Below are 16,099 nucleotides of genomic sequence, written 5' to 3'. Positions count from 1 at the left end.
TAAGCTCAGCCGTTGGAATGGGAGCAGTTTGTCAGAAAGTGGTACTTGGTCCCTGCTTGCAACCCCCAGCTGCCTCCGACCTGCACACCTGCCATTTACAGCATCGCCCTTCATCCTCCTGGGCCCTGCCCTGCCTTTACCTTCCGGCGCTGGGGCCTGGGGGCTGGCGGCTGGGGTGGGGGAGGGGACTGAGCCCTTTGTTTCTGTAGCTGCCTTTGAGGCTCTTTGCAGCTAATCCAGTGCTGGGTCTTGGGGACTGTCCCGTTACATCCTCTCGTTTATTTAATTTTATAGGCAGTAAATCTGCCTGGGAAGGATTGGTGATTGGCTTGGGTCATTCTGCTTGTTAGCAGTTGTGTGGTGGAGACTAGAACCTGGGTCTCCCCGCTGCCGTGTTCCTTCGGCCTGATCACACCACCTCACGGGGCTGGGTGTTTAATTCATTGCTGCTTCCTTGAAGATATCACAACCATTTAAGGTTACCAAGGGTGAGAGATGCATCCCAAGTATGGCCCTCCCAGTCCCAGCAGAAGACAGGCTGGTTCCGGGGACCAATGGTGTGGCCAAATGCGTGGCCACTGGCTAGGGAGCATTGTAAGCCTCATTTGTGGGCGTATTTGTCCCTCTGGCTTGGATGCCACATGATGCTGGACCCAGGGACCTGCTCCTGCCATCAGAGGTTGATCTTCCCCCTCCGGGGCCTCCCAGGAGCGGGCAGGACAGGTTTGAGTTGTGGTTTTTATCTAAGGTAAATGAGCTGGCCACTAGGTTGTTTCTGCCCTAATCTCTGGTGATTTCGTTCTGTTCCTCTAATCTGGATGTGGGAGCCTCTCCAGATATTTACAGTTAAATCCCAGGCTGGGTCCCTGGCTTTGCTCCCTCCTGCACTGCTCAGAACAGGGACTGTGATGGCTTGCCAAGGGCTGCGGGGCTCCCATCCACGAACCTGGGGCCTTTCGTAGACCCTGGAAAGACAGAAGGGGGTAGAAACTTTGTGCTCTGCCTCTGGGTCTCAGTTTGCTGTGGTCGATTTTCAGTGACTCCCTGAATCCTTATGTTCTGGGCTTATCATTAGTCTGGGTTGCTGGTGCTAAAACCACATACAATATCTTGCTGGTATATACTGGTGGTAGAGAGGGACATTCCAGATCCCCAAATTCACAAATACCTCTGTGGCATTTGTGTTTCTGCTGACCTGGGTGAATAGGTGAGGGGTGGGGTAGCTGAACTTGCTGTTCATCCATTTGACTTATTCGTGCAGCAGTTGACATTTGTTCTTCAACAAAATGACAAATGTGTATGAGCCATGGACCTTTGGAGTTGTTCAAGGGCAGGAGAAAGTTAGGCCAGTTAAATCCAGGAAGGCCAAGGGTCTGCAGTCCGGTGGGTTGACCCCTTGGGGAGGACGTTGATGCAGGGATCCTGGTACCCCTGGGGCCTCTTGTTGGCGCCCTTAGAGTTCCTTGGATGGGGGAGACTTGTGAGGAGGGCTGTCCTCATGTGGGTGAGGGGGCCTGAGTCTGCTGTGTTTCCTGGACCATTTGTGCCTCTTAGGTTGAGGACTGCCTCTCTTGGCCTATGTCCTGACGCTGTTGCCCAGACACAGCCCAGGGTGTTGGCAAACCTGTTCCTTGGGGGTTTGTGTGCTTTAAGAAGAGCCGCCTCAGTCTGGGCTCTGGAGGCCATGTGGGAGTAAATATGTCCCCCCCAGGGACCCAGGCTCTGGAGCCAGAGACTGAGTCTTAGGTGTGGAGGAGTCGGCCAGCTCTGTGTGGCTGGTTGGCCTTGGGGGTGATCCCTCATATGGTCACACATTACTGTGCAAAATGCCCATGTCAGGGCCAACCAGCATCTTGGTAGCTCAGCGTGGCCCTGAGGCATGTGTCTGAAAGGTGGCATTTTCTTTAGTAAAAGGGAGAGAACATAGATAGAATCAGCTGGTCAGGTTTGGCAGGTTCTGGGGCCTGCACAGGTCCTGGGGTGTTCTTCCTCAAGCAGGAGGACCAGCCCAGCCCCCCTTTGAAATGGGTAGTTAAGTGGCCCAGATGGATGCTTGGACCAAAGTAGCTGAAATTACTTCAGAGCAGAAAAACTTCCTGCTGCTCTCTGCTCTCCATAAAATCATGTTTACACATATGTGTGTGCACACATGCACACGTAGACACACATGGGTCTGCTGGGCCTGGAGCCCAGAGGCAGCCAGGAGGGCGGGGAGCGGAGTCGGTCGCTGCCCACACAGCCTTTCTACAGGGGCTGGGGCCAAGGCGCGTGCATAGAGATGGCTGTTGGGGGAGCCGAGGAAATGGCTCGGAAAATGTCCTTATTGGGTATTTGCAGCTCCAGCTTTGTTGGGGTTGACACCTGGTGTGGGCAGATGGTTCTGCCTGCCTGTCGTTGCGGGGAGACTGCTTGAGCCCACTGTACCCGCAGGGCAGCCCTGTACCCTCCACGTCCTCTGTGCTGCGCTGCGGGCTCTGTGTATGCGAACCCACTTAGCCTCACATTGCCTCAGGGGTAGGGGCGGTGTCCCCATTGCACAGCGGGGGCAAGGGTGCGGGGAGGCCAGGCTAGGGTGGCATGAATGGGAGGCCAGGGGCAGCACCGGTGGGCCGGCCTGAAGTGGCTGCACGGAGCGGGCTGCCTCAGGTGGCACACCAGCCTTGTGTTCTGGGGGGCCTGGGTGTAGGAGGCACGATGCACGGTGTGGTTGGACCGTGAATGAGAGGGCAGCTTTGGGAAGCCCTGACCAGTGTGCCACCGGAGGAGGCCTTCCCCAGACCACAGCCCTGGGGGCATCCTCAAGTCAGTGGTGGTACAGGGACAGGAGTGTGCTGGTGACTGCACCACCTTGGGGCAGGTACCACCTCGGTGCCCAAAAGCCTTCTGCCTCTCTGTCGTTGCTGTCCTCCATGTCTTGTTGTTGGGACCAGCAGAAGCTTCTGAAGAGTTCCTCACTGCCCAGCCCCTCCTTTCCTGGAGTCTGGCATTTCTGCCAGGGGACTCCTCGATCTGCCCCTGAGCCTTCTGCCCACTTTCCCCCCTAAGCAACACAACCGACCGAACTCTCTTGCTCTGGGCATGCCTCTGGTCACCTTCTCAGCAAATGTGGGTGCCACGGCCCTGGGCCAGCCTCCCAACGGCGGCTCGGAGCAGGGGCTGGGGGCTTGGAGAAGGCCCGGTGGCTGTACTCCCTGCCTTTTATAACATCTAAAGTCTGCCCCAGCCAAGCACTAACCAGGACCTGCTGTGAGCTGACGTCAGGACAGAGGGCCCCTCAGGGCCAGCTTTGATGTTTCCCAGGCCCTGTCGTGGGGGCGCAGGAGGCTCTGAGTGGCAGTCTGGGAATGCAGCATCTCTCACCACAGCGACAGAGCAGTGCTCTCCCCAGGAGGGGATGCCGGAGGCTGAGCTGGGGTCCCTCTGAGTCATGCCATCTCTTCTTCCAGCTCAGATTTCTGTGGCCAATGGTCTGTGGTTCCGGCAAGCCCATGGCCCCTTTCCCTCCATCCCACCCCCACCTGATCATTCCCCTCAACCTTATCTGTTGCGGAGGCTCCTCCCCGTCCAGGGTCTGGGAGTTGTCCTGGGCCTCTGGAGGGGGAGTTTCCTAATGTTCTTAATATGAGAGTCCTTGGGCAGGATGGGTGATGGTGGAGATCGGAACAGTAGCTACCGTTCCCTGGTGTCCGAGTCTCTTCACACAAGTTTCTGCGTTTGTGACACATGACAACCCCATGAGAGAGGCAGAGGGAGCCGAGGCAGAGACCGTCTGCATTCCTTGCCCAAGGTCAAACCAAGCATGAGGGGCAGGAGTTGAGTCCGACCTGTCTGATTCCACACCCTTAACTAAGGTGCACGGGCGAGACTCCTGGCTCCCCGGGTCTGGAGAAGCTGAGTGGGAAGTGGGGCGGTTCACCTACACTTTGACAGCAGGTGATCTCTCTTTGGCCTTTCATAAGCATCCTGGAGTTCAGGGTTGAGGGCCCCAAGAATTTGGTGAGTCACGTTTGCAGAGGCCCACTGGGTCTTCAGCCTGAGTCTGCCCATCTGCCTTATGAGAGGTGGTCGGGAAGTGTTCCAGACACCTCGGCGTTTACCAACTCTTGCCCCACACTTCCTTAAGGTTACCTCAGTCAGCCAGTTAGCTGAGCGCCTTTGTGTGTCTGCAGTGTCTGCAGGAGGTGTGTCTACCTCTCTCCATGGCCACGGGAACTGAGCCCCATTGTGGGATCAGCCACTTCCAGGTTGGTTTTGAGTTTGTGGGCGGAGCTGGGAAGAGCATGGGGCTAGGAGTTGGCTTCCTTGGATCATGGTCAAATGAGCTGTTTGATTTTGGGCAAATCCCTTAATTTCCCAGGACCTCAGTTTACCTGTCGGGTCTACAAAGAGGTCGTACCAAGTTGCCCCGTGGGGGCAGGGCCACATTCCTGTGTGGTGATTGGAAGTGAGTGGGGTGTTTGGGATGTCAGGGTGATGGGGAGTGTGCTTGGCAGCGCCCCGAGGACAGATTTGTTAACTTGCACAGTGGGTGGGATAGCCCAGCATTGAAGGCAATGGTCCCACCTGGAGAGCCAGCAGGGCCCCACTGAGAAGTAATGGAGGTGGCTCTGGGCCCCTTCTGGCTCCATGACTGTCTTGTGGGCTGGCACCTCTGACAGTGTTGGGAGACGGACCAACACTAAGGGTAGCCCCTCATCTGGACCTCACTCTGAGAGGTCCAGGACTCATCTTGATGCTGACTTTATGAGGAGACTGGCTCTTAGGTCCTCAAGAACCAAACTCCACCGTCAGGGGCTTGGAACAGCACTCTTTGGGCCACGATTAGCCTCCATCGGTTTGGATGGGAATGGCAGGACCCCATTAGCCTCTTCTTGCCCTTACCAGGCCCAGTTTGGTCAGAGGTAGAGCCTGCTGCTTCATGTAGCAGCCCCAGGAGGCTTATTTCTTCTTCCCAGAGGGGCTGCACATCCTCTTCTGTGTTGTCACCCACCCCTGGCAGGTGGGCCGGTGTTCTTGGCCCCGCAGCTCAGGGCCTCTGCAGGGCGCCTACGTGGGCCAGGAACAAAGCCCAGAGTGTTATTCCTGCTGTCACCATGCCACCTGCCCAACCCTGCCCTCCACCCCCTCAACCCATCGGCTGATCAGTACAGGTTTCTCACTTTCCCTTTGTTCCCACTGGCTCTGGTTCCACCCTTGGTTGCAGGGCCCCCCCTTCTCTGTGGGTGCCCGTGCGGCCCCAGTGGAGCTGAACTGTTGCAGTGCAGGAGGGGGAATGGATTCAGGTGACAACCTGGAACCACTGGGCTCACCTCTCAACCTCGCCCAGAACAGCCAGCCTTGGCCAGACATAGTCTTAGCGATGGAGTGTATGACGTGGGGGTGGCACTGGCGTGCCTTTGGCAGTAGCCCCAGATCTAGAGAATATTGGCTTCTCCTGTGATGGGATGGGTTTTCCCAGAGAAGTCCCTGGAGGACGCTGGGCTGCAGAGCATCTGTGGGTGGAATTCAAAGCCATCTCTGATGCTGGACCCTCAGTGGGGCCGTGAGTGTGAGTAATCCTTCCAAGATTCTCTGCGGATCGCGACTTAACTCTGCTCAACATCCTGGTTTCTGAAGATTGACGGGGAGGGCTGCCTGCTAATGTCCCCTGCTCCTCAGCCCAGCATCAGAACCTGCAGGTTTGAAGCTTCTTGTAGGGGGCCTCCCTGGTGTCCCTACCCCCTACCCCAGCCCTTGGAACTGCCTCTCTTTCCTGGCTGCTTGCACTGTTCACTGGGCCCGAGCCTTGCCGTGTTCTGCGTAGTTGCCCTGTGCCCCCTACCAACTGGTGTGCACTGCGTCTTTGTATCCTGCAGAGCACCCAGCGCAGTTTAAGAGTTTCTCAGTGGACACTTGGCAGTTGTGGTCTCATGATCCTTCTCTCCTGCGCTTCCTGGACACCTCCTGTGTGCAGAGCCCCTTTCCCCCTCCTGTGCACAGGGTGATGGGTGACCTGCGTGAGGACGGTGGCTGTAGCTCCTCCTGACGGTGCCGCTCCCATGTCCCCATCTGCAGGTGCCCAGGCAGCCATTGTCTTCATCAAGGAGCCGTCCTCCCAGGATGCACTGCAGGGGCGCCGGGCGCTGCTCCGCTGTGAGGCCGAAGCTCCAGGCCCGGTACATGTGTACTGGCTGCTGGACGGGGCCCCTGTCCGGGACACCGAGAGGCGTTTCACGCAGGGCAGCAGCCTGAGCTTTGCCGCTGTAGACCGGCTGCAGGACTCTGGAGCCTTCCAGTGCGTGGCTCGGGACAATGCCACTGGAGAGGAGACCCGCAGTGCTAATGCCTCCTTCAACATCAAATGTGAGAGCCGGGGGACTGTGCTTGGTCCCTGCTAGTCCCCCCGTTACTGAGCCCTGTGAGACCCCTCCTTTCCCTCAGCTTCTCCCATTTCCAGTTGAATGGGGCAGGCAGAAGGTAGTTGCGGTCCGTTCTTTCTGTGTGTGTGGAGAAAAGTTTTATTTTTTCCAAAAGATTTCCCCCCCCCTTCAAGTCGAGGACCCTTGACCTGCTGGATGCTTTTGCAGATGGCAAGGGCAGCGAGGCAGCGTGGCCAAGCGTCAGGGTTGACCCGCTGCAGACTGGGTGGGCGCTCTGTTTGTGGCCCCTCACCCCACGCCCTGTGTGCAGCCCTGGCCTCAGCTCTGCAGGGCTTCGCTGCGCTGTCTCTTGGCTCCAGAGCCTGCGGGCCTGCGTCCTTTTCTGATTTTCTTCCTTCCCCTCTGCCCTCCCCACCCCCTTGCTCTGCTCTGCCCTGCCCCTCACTCTGCAACCCTGGCCTCTGCTGCAGGGATTGAGACTGGTCCTGTGGTCCTGAAGCATCCAGCCTCAGAAGCTGAGATCCAGCCACAGACCCAGGTCACACTGCGCTGTCACATTGACGGGCATCCTCGGTAAGGAGCTGACTTTGAGGGTGGGAACGGAGAGGGTTATTCTAGACCAGTAGGGGTATCTCCCCGAAACCCGGACTCTATTCAGAGGCACCTCGCTTCATTCGGTAAACGCCCCTAGTGACCCGAGGAGGAGCAGCGTTGTGCTGCAGCATGATCCTGCATTCTGGGAGCAGAGAGTTGTAGAAACTCAACCTGATTCTGCCCTGGAATTGTTTTGTGCCCTTGCGTAAGATGCTTCCCCTCCCAAGCTTCAATTTCCCCATTTGTAAACTGAGGGGTCTAGCTCTGACCCTCCGATTCTGTATCTTGTCCGCCGGCCACCTGAGTACCCCCTGCCTCCCTGCTGCTGATCCCCTCGACCCTGCAGGCCTACCTACCAATGGTTCCGAGACGGGAGCCCCCTCTCCGATGGCCAGAGCAATCACACGGTCAGCAGCAAGGAGCGAAACCTGACCTTCCGGCCGGCCAGCCCTGAGCACAGTGGCCTCTACTCCTGCTGTGCCCAAAACGCCTTTGGCCAGACCTGCAGCAGCCAGAACTTCACCTTGAGCATTGCCGGTGAGCCCGGGGTGGGGGTGGAGAAGGTGCAGCAGGGATGGGAGGGGCCTCCCCACTCTGCCTGCTCACATGCCTGTGCTCCTCCCACCCCAGACGAGAGCTTTGCCAGGGTAGTCCTGGCCCCTCAGGACATCGTAGTGGCAAGGAATGAGGAGGCCATGTTCCACTGTCAGTTCTCAGCCCAGCCACCCCCGAGCCTGCAGTGGGTCTTTGAAGATGAGACTCCCATCACTAACCGCAGCCGGTAAGGCATCTGTCAAGGGGCCTTCAAGTACGGTGGTATGTGTTGTGTACTGCCCAGGTGCATTCTCTAAAAGGATGGGATTAGTATTGCAGACATGCTAGATCTCTGCATGTGTTACTTCAAGTTTCCAGCAGATGGCAGTAGAATGTTTTGCTGTTAGAAAATGAGTTCCACAAAGGGAAGCCTCCAGGAAGGGCATCTTTTTCCAGTTCACACAGCGACAACGTATGACCTAGTGGTGGCTCTGTTCTCTCCCCACTCCCCTCCTGCCAAGTGGGGCTTCTGGGATGGGGAGTAGAAATTCAGTTTGGAGGGACACAGGGGACCTGGTGACCATAGTCTGGATGGCAAGGTTACCTTACACACACACACACACACACACACACACACACACACACACACACACACACTTTTTGGAGGAAGCAAGCATTTCCAGAAGGTTCTGGGTTGTGCCAGCTCCTTTATCTGGACTTTTGTCCTTCCCCGGGCTGTATGAGAGCAGAGAGCACCTTTGTGGTGCCAAGCATGGTCTTGGCCCTTGGGGTGTGGCTCCCTAGACTAGGGAATCCCACCTGGCTTCAGCCCTGAAGATATCATCAGTAGTTCATCTGGTGTAGCCGAGGGGCTTCTGGCTGCTGGGGCTGGGGGCCTTCCTGGCAGGCTGGTGTTAACCTTGCAGGGAGGTGGCTCTCTGTCTCCACAGCTGCACACTGTTGATGAGTCACTGTCTCCCACTGACACTGTGGCTCACCTCACCGCCCCAAAAGCTGAGTCTCCTGTAGGTGGAACACACCTGTGCACGCTCGTGAATGTGTCCACGCGCGCACATGTACACATACACCCACACACCCTGACGTGGCACGTGGGCTCCCTTCTCTCTGTCCTGTTCCTGGCTGATTCCTTCCTACACCTCTGGCCTTTGCAGTGTGGGGCTCCATCTCATTCCCTTCCAGAAGGAGGCCTGTGGGCCACTTCTTCCAAATAGCACTCTCTTCTCTTCACAGTCCCCCGCACCTCCGCAGAGCCACTGTGTTTGCCAACGGGTCCCTGCTGCTGACCCAGGTCCGGCCGCGCAACGCAGGGGTCTACCGCTGCATAGGCCACGGGCAGAGAGGCCCTCCCGTCGTCCTTGAGGCCACACTTCACCTGGCAGGTGGGTCCCTGGGTCTCGGGTGCTGAAGTGGGGGTTGCCTTCAACATTGTGGGCTCATAGAGAGTTAAGCTCCTGATTCCACTCAGAAAGCAGCTTGGCAGGCAGAGAGAGGAAGAGCATGCTGGGGGCAGGAAGAGGAGAGACAGTGTTCTAGGGGTTTGTGCTACAAAGGGCCAAAGCTTGCTATGGGAGAGCATGAGGAACCCTGAGACCCACGGTAATCGGGTGGTTTGCCTTCTGCTCCCCTCCCTACAGAGATTGAAGACATGCTGCCACTTGAGCCACGGGTGTTCACAGCCGGCCGCGAGGAGCGTGTGGCCTGCTTGCCCCCCCAGGGTCTGCCGGAGCCCCGTGTGTGGTGGGAGCATGCGGGAGTCCGGCTGCCCACCCACGGCAGAGTCTTCCAGCAGGGCCACGAGCTGGTGTTTGCTGGTACCGCCGAGAGTGATGCTGGTGTCTACACCTGCCACGCAGCCAACCTGGCTGGTCAGCGGCGACAAGATGTCAACATCACTGTGGCCAGTGAGCACCTGTGCCCCGGGGGGCGAGGCGTGGTGGAGGAGAGCCCAGGGCCCACGACGAGGCCTTGGTCTCTGGGTGCGATGTGCAGAGGCTTCCCTGGTGCTCACCTGAGGCCCTCTCAGCTCTGGGTTCTGCACGCTTGGGACTCAGTCAGCTGCTGGGAGGTGATGTTGGGGTAGACTGTGAAGAGCCAAGCACAGAAATTGGGGTGACAGCCCACACAGAAAAACAGCCCTCTGGCTGCAGAGCAAGGGCAAGGTCCTGCTCTTTCCCCAGTGCATGGAATGATGATATGTAGCAAGCCACCTGCTTTGCCAGGGCTCAGTTTCCTCATCCACAAAATGGAGCTAATAACCCACTACCTATCCTACAAGATAGTCAGAAAGATCAAATGTGCTTGCGGTCAGCTGGGAGGTCGGCTGGTGGCTGGCCATTCCCTGGTGGCCTTATTCGCATGTCTTGAGGTTGACGGAGGATGGCTCTATCGGGGTGCCTCAGGTGTCTCCCCCATGGCTCCTGCAGCAGGCCAGCTCAGGCCTCCTCACACAGTAGTGGAAGCCACAGTCCTTCTCAAGCCATCCACTCAGCAGTTGCCTGGCCTAACCACTGGGTTCTGTGTTGGGCCAGGCCAGTCATGGGCCACCCAGACTCTAGGCAGGAGAGAAGTAGACTGTCTCCTGATGGGGAAAGTGGCAGCAACACAATGCAAAGAAACAAGGGATGGGAGAACCATTTACGACCATCTTTGCAAACAATCTGCCCCCCCAACATCAGACAGGAAGTCCTTGTAGGGTTTTGAGTCGGAGAGTGATAGTCGTGAAAGATCATTCTCCACTGTTCTGAGAAAACCAAATGTTAGGGGCAGGAGTCAAGACAGGGAGCCCAGCTAGTAGATGACTGTAATCACCCAGGGGAGGTGTGGGAGGGCCTGGAACAGAGCGGTAGCAGTGGAGGTGAGAGAGGTGGTCAAAGTCAGGACTTCAGGGGAGCTCAAGTAGATGGGGTTAGTGTAGAATGGATGTGACAGGGAGAGGGAAGTCAAGGCTAGGTTTTGGCTTCTACTGTTGGCTGCATAGGGGCAGTATTTACTGAGACTGGAAAAACCAGGATGAGCCGGTTCCAGGGGAACTCACTTGTTCTCTTTTGTACATATAAAGCTTAAGATGCCTGTTGGATATCCAGTCGGAGATGTGGTAGGCAGTTGGGTTTGCAGGTCTGAAGCTCGTGAGGGGAGAGGTCAGGAGTCAGGGTATAGGTTTGGGAATCATGCACTCCTATGGCATTGAAGGCCACGGATGGGCTGAGATCATTCAGGGAACGAGGATGGCTAACCCCGAACAGGGATCTGAGGACCAAGCCTTGGAGCGTTTCAGTGTAATAAAAAGAGCAAGGGTTTTGGAGGCACATGGACCGGGGATTTGAATGCTATCTATCAGGTATTAGCACATCACCATTACTACTTTAAACCTGTCTTTGCTGTAAAATGGGTATAGGAATACATATGTATGGGGTTTATTGTGACCATTAACTAAGATCACGTTCCAAAGGTTGTCCTCACTAAGGGGCCATGGTTGCACTTTTACTGGAGCAGATGGGCTTCTGAACTCGGGGTCAAGTGTGGGATTAGAATTTTGAGGGATTGGATCCTTTGGTTTTGCAGACATGTTCCTCGGTCTTCTTTTCCCTCCCTGTCCCTCTAGCTGTGCCCACGTGGCTGAGGAAGCCCCAGGACAGCCAGCTGGAGGAGGGCAAGCCAGGCTACTTGCATTGCCTGACCCAGGCCACGCCAGAACCCACAGTCATCTGGTACAGAAACCAGATGCTCATCTCAGAGGTGAGAATGAGGCTTGCTCCTGGCGGAAGGGGACAGAATCCCCTTCCAGGGCTCTCCTCTGGGATCAGCTCCCTAGCACTCCTTCCCTTGAAGCTCCCCTGAAGACGCTTGTGGGGCTGAGACCTCCCACAGTTCCATAACATGTGCCACAGGACTCGCGGTTCGAAGTCTCCACAAACGGAACCTTGCGTATCAACAACGTGGAGGTGTATGATGGCACATGGTACCGCTGTGTGAGCAGCACCCCAGCAGGCAGCATCGAGGCCCAAGCCCGTGTCCAGGTGCTGGGTGAGTGCTTGAGAGCGGGGAGAGCAAAGGGGAAGGAGCAGCAGGGGGCCCAGATCTTCAGGCCTGCCCTGGCCTATCTAGCCACCGCAGTTCCTCCTCTTGCCACTCACCCACCCTCCCTCTGCTGAAACAGAAAAGCTCAAGTTCACACCACCGCCCCGGCCGCAGCAATGCATGGAGTTTGACAAGGAGGCCACGGTGCCCTGCTCAGCCACAGGCCGAGAAAAGCCCACTATTAAGTGGATTCGGGCAGGTGGGTACCATGAGGGCATGGAGTGGGGGCAGGTCGGACAGTCCACTAGTCAGATGTGTGCGTGTCTGAGGACCAGCCGAGGGCCCGGCACCATGCCGGGAACCGTGGGAAAGACAAGACATGTGGGGCCGATTTATAGTCCAGGTAGGAAGAAAGGAGCCAGACACCAAGGAGGTCAGATTATGGCATTAGACATCATTGGCGATGATTGAGGCAGCAAGTGATTGGCTTGGCCCAGATGGGGCTGTGAAGTCTTCCCTCTCCCTTCAAAATAGTCATCCTCAGGGACAGAAAGGTAACATGGGCTCCCTTAGAAAATTTGTAGGGGCACCTGGTGGGCTCAGTCAGTAGAGCACGCGACTCTTGATCTCGGGGTTGTGAGTTTGAGCCCTACATTGGGGGTAGAGTTGACTTAAAAATCAAATCTTTAGGGGCACCTGGGTGGCTCAGTTGGTTGGATGTCCAACTCTTGGTTTTGGCTCGTGTCATGATCTTGGGGTCGTGCGATCGGGCTCTGAGCTGGGTGTGGAGCCTGCTTGGGATTCTCTCTCTCCCTCTCCTCATCCCCCACCTGCATGCACATTCTTTCTGTCTCTAAGAAAAAAAGGAAAAAAAGACAACTTTAAAAAAATAAACAAGAAATTGGGGGGGGAATGCATAATCCCACTATCCATTATCTTTGGGTGTGTGCCCCCTTCTTTTTCTATGTGTATCTTTCTGTTTGCACATAGCAATTTTATTGAATGTACAATTTTCACTTGTTAAACTTACGTGAGTTAAGTCATGCTTACTATAGAAAAAGAAGATACAGTTAATTATGTAATTTTACATCCTTTTTTCTCTTCACATTATCAAGCATTTCTACATGAACGTTGTTTGTTTTTTTTTTAAAGATTTTATTTTATTATTTATTTGAGAGAGAGAGAATGAGAGATAGAGAGCACGAGAGGGAAGAGGGTCAGAGGGAGAAGCAGACTCCCCGCAGAGCAGGGAGCCTGATGTGGGACTCGATCCCGGGACTCCAGGATCATGACCTGAGCTGAAGGCAGTTGCTTAACCAACTGAGCCACCCAGGCGCCCGAACGTTGGTTTTGATGATTGTAATAATACTCTGATGATTGGATTCACTGGAATTTACTTAAATATTCCCTAAATGTTGGAGATTTGGGTAGTTAACCATGCTCCCTCTCTCCCTCTCTGCCTTTCTCACTCTCTCGTTTTATTGCTGCAATAAACATCTTTAAGCCTAAGTTTTTTCTGGATTTGGGTTTATTTCCTTTGGGAGAGATTCCCAGAAGTGGAATAATTATGTATGAGAGGGTATGCACGCTTTTGCAACCCTTGCTGTAAATTGCCAAGTTGTCTGTCAAGGGGCTGGACCAGTTTTTACGTTTCCATGAGGAGTATGAGCGAGAGAGGAGGACTGCAGGTTTCAAGGAAGAAGTGGCCTCTCTCTGCTTGGGTGGTCGGGGACAGCTTTCTGTTGGAGCTGGAGCCCCAAACGGATCTGCAGCCTGGTTGGCTAAAAGCGGGAAAGGATTCTAGGAGTGAGAAGTGACAGGCGGTGAAGATGAGAACAAGGTAAAGTGGGGGCCCCTTCGGAAGTCCGGTTTTGCAGGAGTGAGACGTTGTATAGGGCAGCGGAAGGAGGTGAGACTGAACAATTGGAATGGGAGCAAGTAATAGGGGGTTCCCAATGCCTGGTTCAGGAGTTGGGACTTTGTGGGTTGTCAGGAGCAACGAACAACACCTTTTTGAGTAGAGGCAGGTGACTGAGCGCTCTGCCGGCCACCCCTGTGACTCGGGTCAAGCCTGTAATTTCCCTCTGTCGCCCCCACAGATGGGAGCAGCCTCCCAGAGTGGGTGACGGACAATGCCGGGACCCTGCACTTCTCCAGGGTGACCCGTGATGACGCCGGCAACTACACTTGCATCGCCTCAAATGGGCTGCAGGGCCAGATCCGTGCCCATGTCCAGCTTACCGTGGCAGGTGCGACCGTGGCAGGGCCCTGGGGCTGGGCTGGTGGGCCCCAGGGTGGGGGTGGGAGGCAATCCACAGCCTGCCAGCCCCATGGCTCACTGCTCCCCGCCCCTTGTTGGGCTCTTCCCATCCAGTTTTCATCACCTTCAAGGTGGAACCAGAGCGCACGACCGTGTACCAGGGCCACACGGCCCTGCTGCGGTGTGAGGCCCAGGGAGACCCCAAGCCGCTCATTCAGTGGAAGGGCAAAGACCGCATCTTGGACCCCACCAAGCTGGGACCTAGGTAGGGCCGTCTGCTTCCCTGGCCCACCGCACCTCTCCTACAGCCGGTCTTCCCAGGAGCTGGTGAGGTGGGCAGCGCTGTGGTTTCTCTTGGCAGAATGCACATCTTCCAGAATGGCTCCCTGGTGATCCATGATGTGGCCCCCGAGGACTCGGGCCGCTACACGTGCATTGCGGGCAATAGCTGTAACATCAAGCACACGGAGGCCCCCCTCTATGTTGTAGGTATGTGCTGGGGAGCGGTGTCCTGCACAGGAAATGCTGGGGCCAGACTTCTTTCTTATCTTTGTCTTCATCAGCCCCCTGTATACGGAAGACACTGAAATCATTTTTGTGTTGGGGGCTGAGATTTCAGCTGGGTCCCCTCCACCATGCGTGGCATAGTGTCAGGTTCCTTGCCGGGCTGTTGCTGATTTAACATTCTACAGCTGGTGTGCATGTTGGGGGGCCCTGGGGATGGTGCTCTTGTCCTAAAATGTTCCTTCCCAGGTCTCCTGCAGCAGCCACACACATCTCTAGGTGGGCAGGGAGGGGAGCAGGCCAGGGTGCAGCAGGGAAGGGTTCCTTTGCCCTGCAGGCCCAGAGAGGATGATGCATCAGGTAAAAGGCTCTGCCGAGAGTCAGGGACTTGGGGTTCAGGTGTGGCCTCTCCTGCTCACCAGCTCTATGCCCTTGGAGGTGTTATTTCCTCTCCAGGGGCTTGGTTCTGCATCTGTAAGATGAGAGTGGTTTCAATGAGAAGTTCTCAGACTTGTGGTTTAGCAGCAGAACTGTTTTTCTAGACAAAATATTCTGTGGAACTTTGAATGGATAATAGCGAAGTGACAAGGCCCCTTGGTTGAAGCATTAGGTGTAGGTGAGAGTCGGGGGATCCTGCATGGTCTCTCCTACGGGCCTCTCTCCCTCAGTTTCCCTAATGATTCCTGGCTCCTCTTTCACCGTGAGACCCTAGGCCATCGAGAGCCCCTAGACCAGAAGATCCTTTCCACAATGTTTCTTAAAGAACTTGCTCAGTGTCAGTCAGTGTCCGGGGTCCTAAATCAGGAATTCCCAAATGCTGCTCTTCAGGGCCTGGTTCACAATACCAAGTCACTTAGGAAGCTTATTAATGATAGTGTGGGTTTTTGTTAGCATCCTGACAGGTGTGTTTTTTATGTGTGTCCCTAGCCTCAAATTCAGATGCATTCCAGCTTGGGAATCACTGGCCTCATGTCCGTCAGAACTCTCTGTGACCTTGGTGGGGCCCAAGGACCCACCCCTTGTTAAAGCCAGTGACGTGGTGACCCTCCCTGGTTCTCTGGCTTGGTCAGGCCATCGAGTGTCTGGGAGGTGGTCTTCGGTGTAGGGTGGGAAGGGGTGGTAGCGAAGGAGGGCTGGGTTTGCTTCACTGGCCCCTGGTCCAGACCCTTCTGTGTGTCTCTCAGACAAGCCGGTGCTGGAGGAGTCCGAGGGCCCGGGCAGCCCTCCCCCCTACAAGATGATCCAGACCATTGGGCTGTCCGTGGGTGCTGCTGTGGCCTACATCATTGCTGTGCTGGGCCTTATGTTCTACTGCAAGAAGCGTTGCAAGGCCAAGCGCCTGCAGAAGCAGCCTGAGGGAGAGGAGCCAGAGATGGAGTGTCTCAATGGTGAGGGGCAGTGGTGTGGAGGCGGGGCCGGTGTGCAGGCGCTTAGTGCCCCCCGGCGGCCACAGAGAGAGCTGTTGGCACTGGGGAGCCGGGACTCTAGCAGAGCTGCCCCACCCCTAGCTGGAAGCCTGGAGTTGGCCCATTCCCAGGCCGTGGGGGCTGAGCAGCCGGGCTCAAGACTTCCTCATTGGAGCCTCGGGGCCAGCTTCTACGTTGCCTGGCTGGCTTCTCCCTGTACCGCTCAAACACAGGTACAATTAGTACTCCCATTCGTGTGTCTATGGCACATCTGTCTCCCCCCATTCGTCTTCTGAGTTCCCCCAGGGGCATTCAGTCGATTTCCCTGCTCCTACCCTTCTGCTCAGAGGCATTGCTGGGTTGCCCCTCTCCATTTAGGCATTCAGGAGCAGAGCCTGCGTCTC

At 56.1% G+C, this 16,099-nt stretch overlaps 1 protein-coding gene across 2 annotated transcripts in view; it reads left to right on the top strand.

Moving 5' to 3' along the window:
• PTK7 (protein tyrosine kinase 7 (inactive)) overlaps positions 1-16,099 on the top strand; it is a 59,435-nt gene that overhangs the window by 30,891 nt on the left and 12,445 nt on the right. For both annotated transcript variants that reach the window (XM_027603661.2, XM_027603662.1), the window contains exons 2-14: positions 6,055-6,342; positions 6,830-6,932; positions 7,300-7,490; positions 7,584-7,734; positions 8,739-8,887; positions 9,143-9,409; positions 11,110-11,243; positions 11,396-11,531; positions 11,665-11,784; positions 13,625-13,774; positions 13,900-14,050; positions 14,147-14,274; positions 15,474-15,677. In XM_027603661.2, the coding sequence (XP_027459462.1) occupies positions 6,055-6,342; positions 6,830-6,932; positions 7,300-7,490; positions 7,584-7,734; positions 8,739-8,887; positions 9,143-9,409; positions 11,110-11,243; positions 11,396-11,531; positions 11,665-11,784; positions 13,625-13,774; positions 13,900-14,050; positions 14,147-14,274; positions 15,474-15,677 (2,172 nt within the window). The remainder of the gene's footprint in view (positions 1-6,054; positions 6,343-6,829; positions 6,933-7,299; positions 7,491-7,583; positions 7,735-8,738; positions 8,888-9,142; positions 9,410-11,109; positions 11,244-11,395; positions 11,532-11,664; positions 11,785-13,624; positions 13,775-13,899; positions 14,051-14,146; positions 14,275-15,473; positions 15,678-16,099) is intronic.

This window comes from Zalophus californianus, chromosome 7, assembly GCF_009762305.2.
Source record: "Zalophus californianus isolate mZalCal1 chromosome 7, mZalCal1.pri.v2, whole genome shotgun sequence".
NCBI classification, from domain to species: Eukaryota; Metazoa; Chordata; class Mammalia; order Carnivora; family Otariidae; genus Zalophus; species Zalophus californianus.
This window is presented reverse-complemented; position numbering and strand designations above follow the sequence as displayed.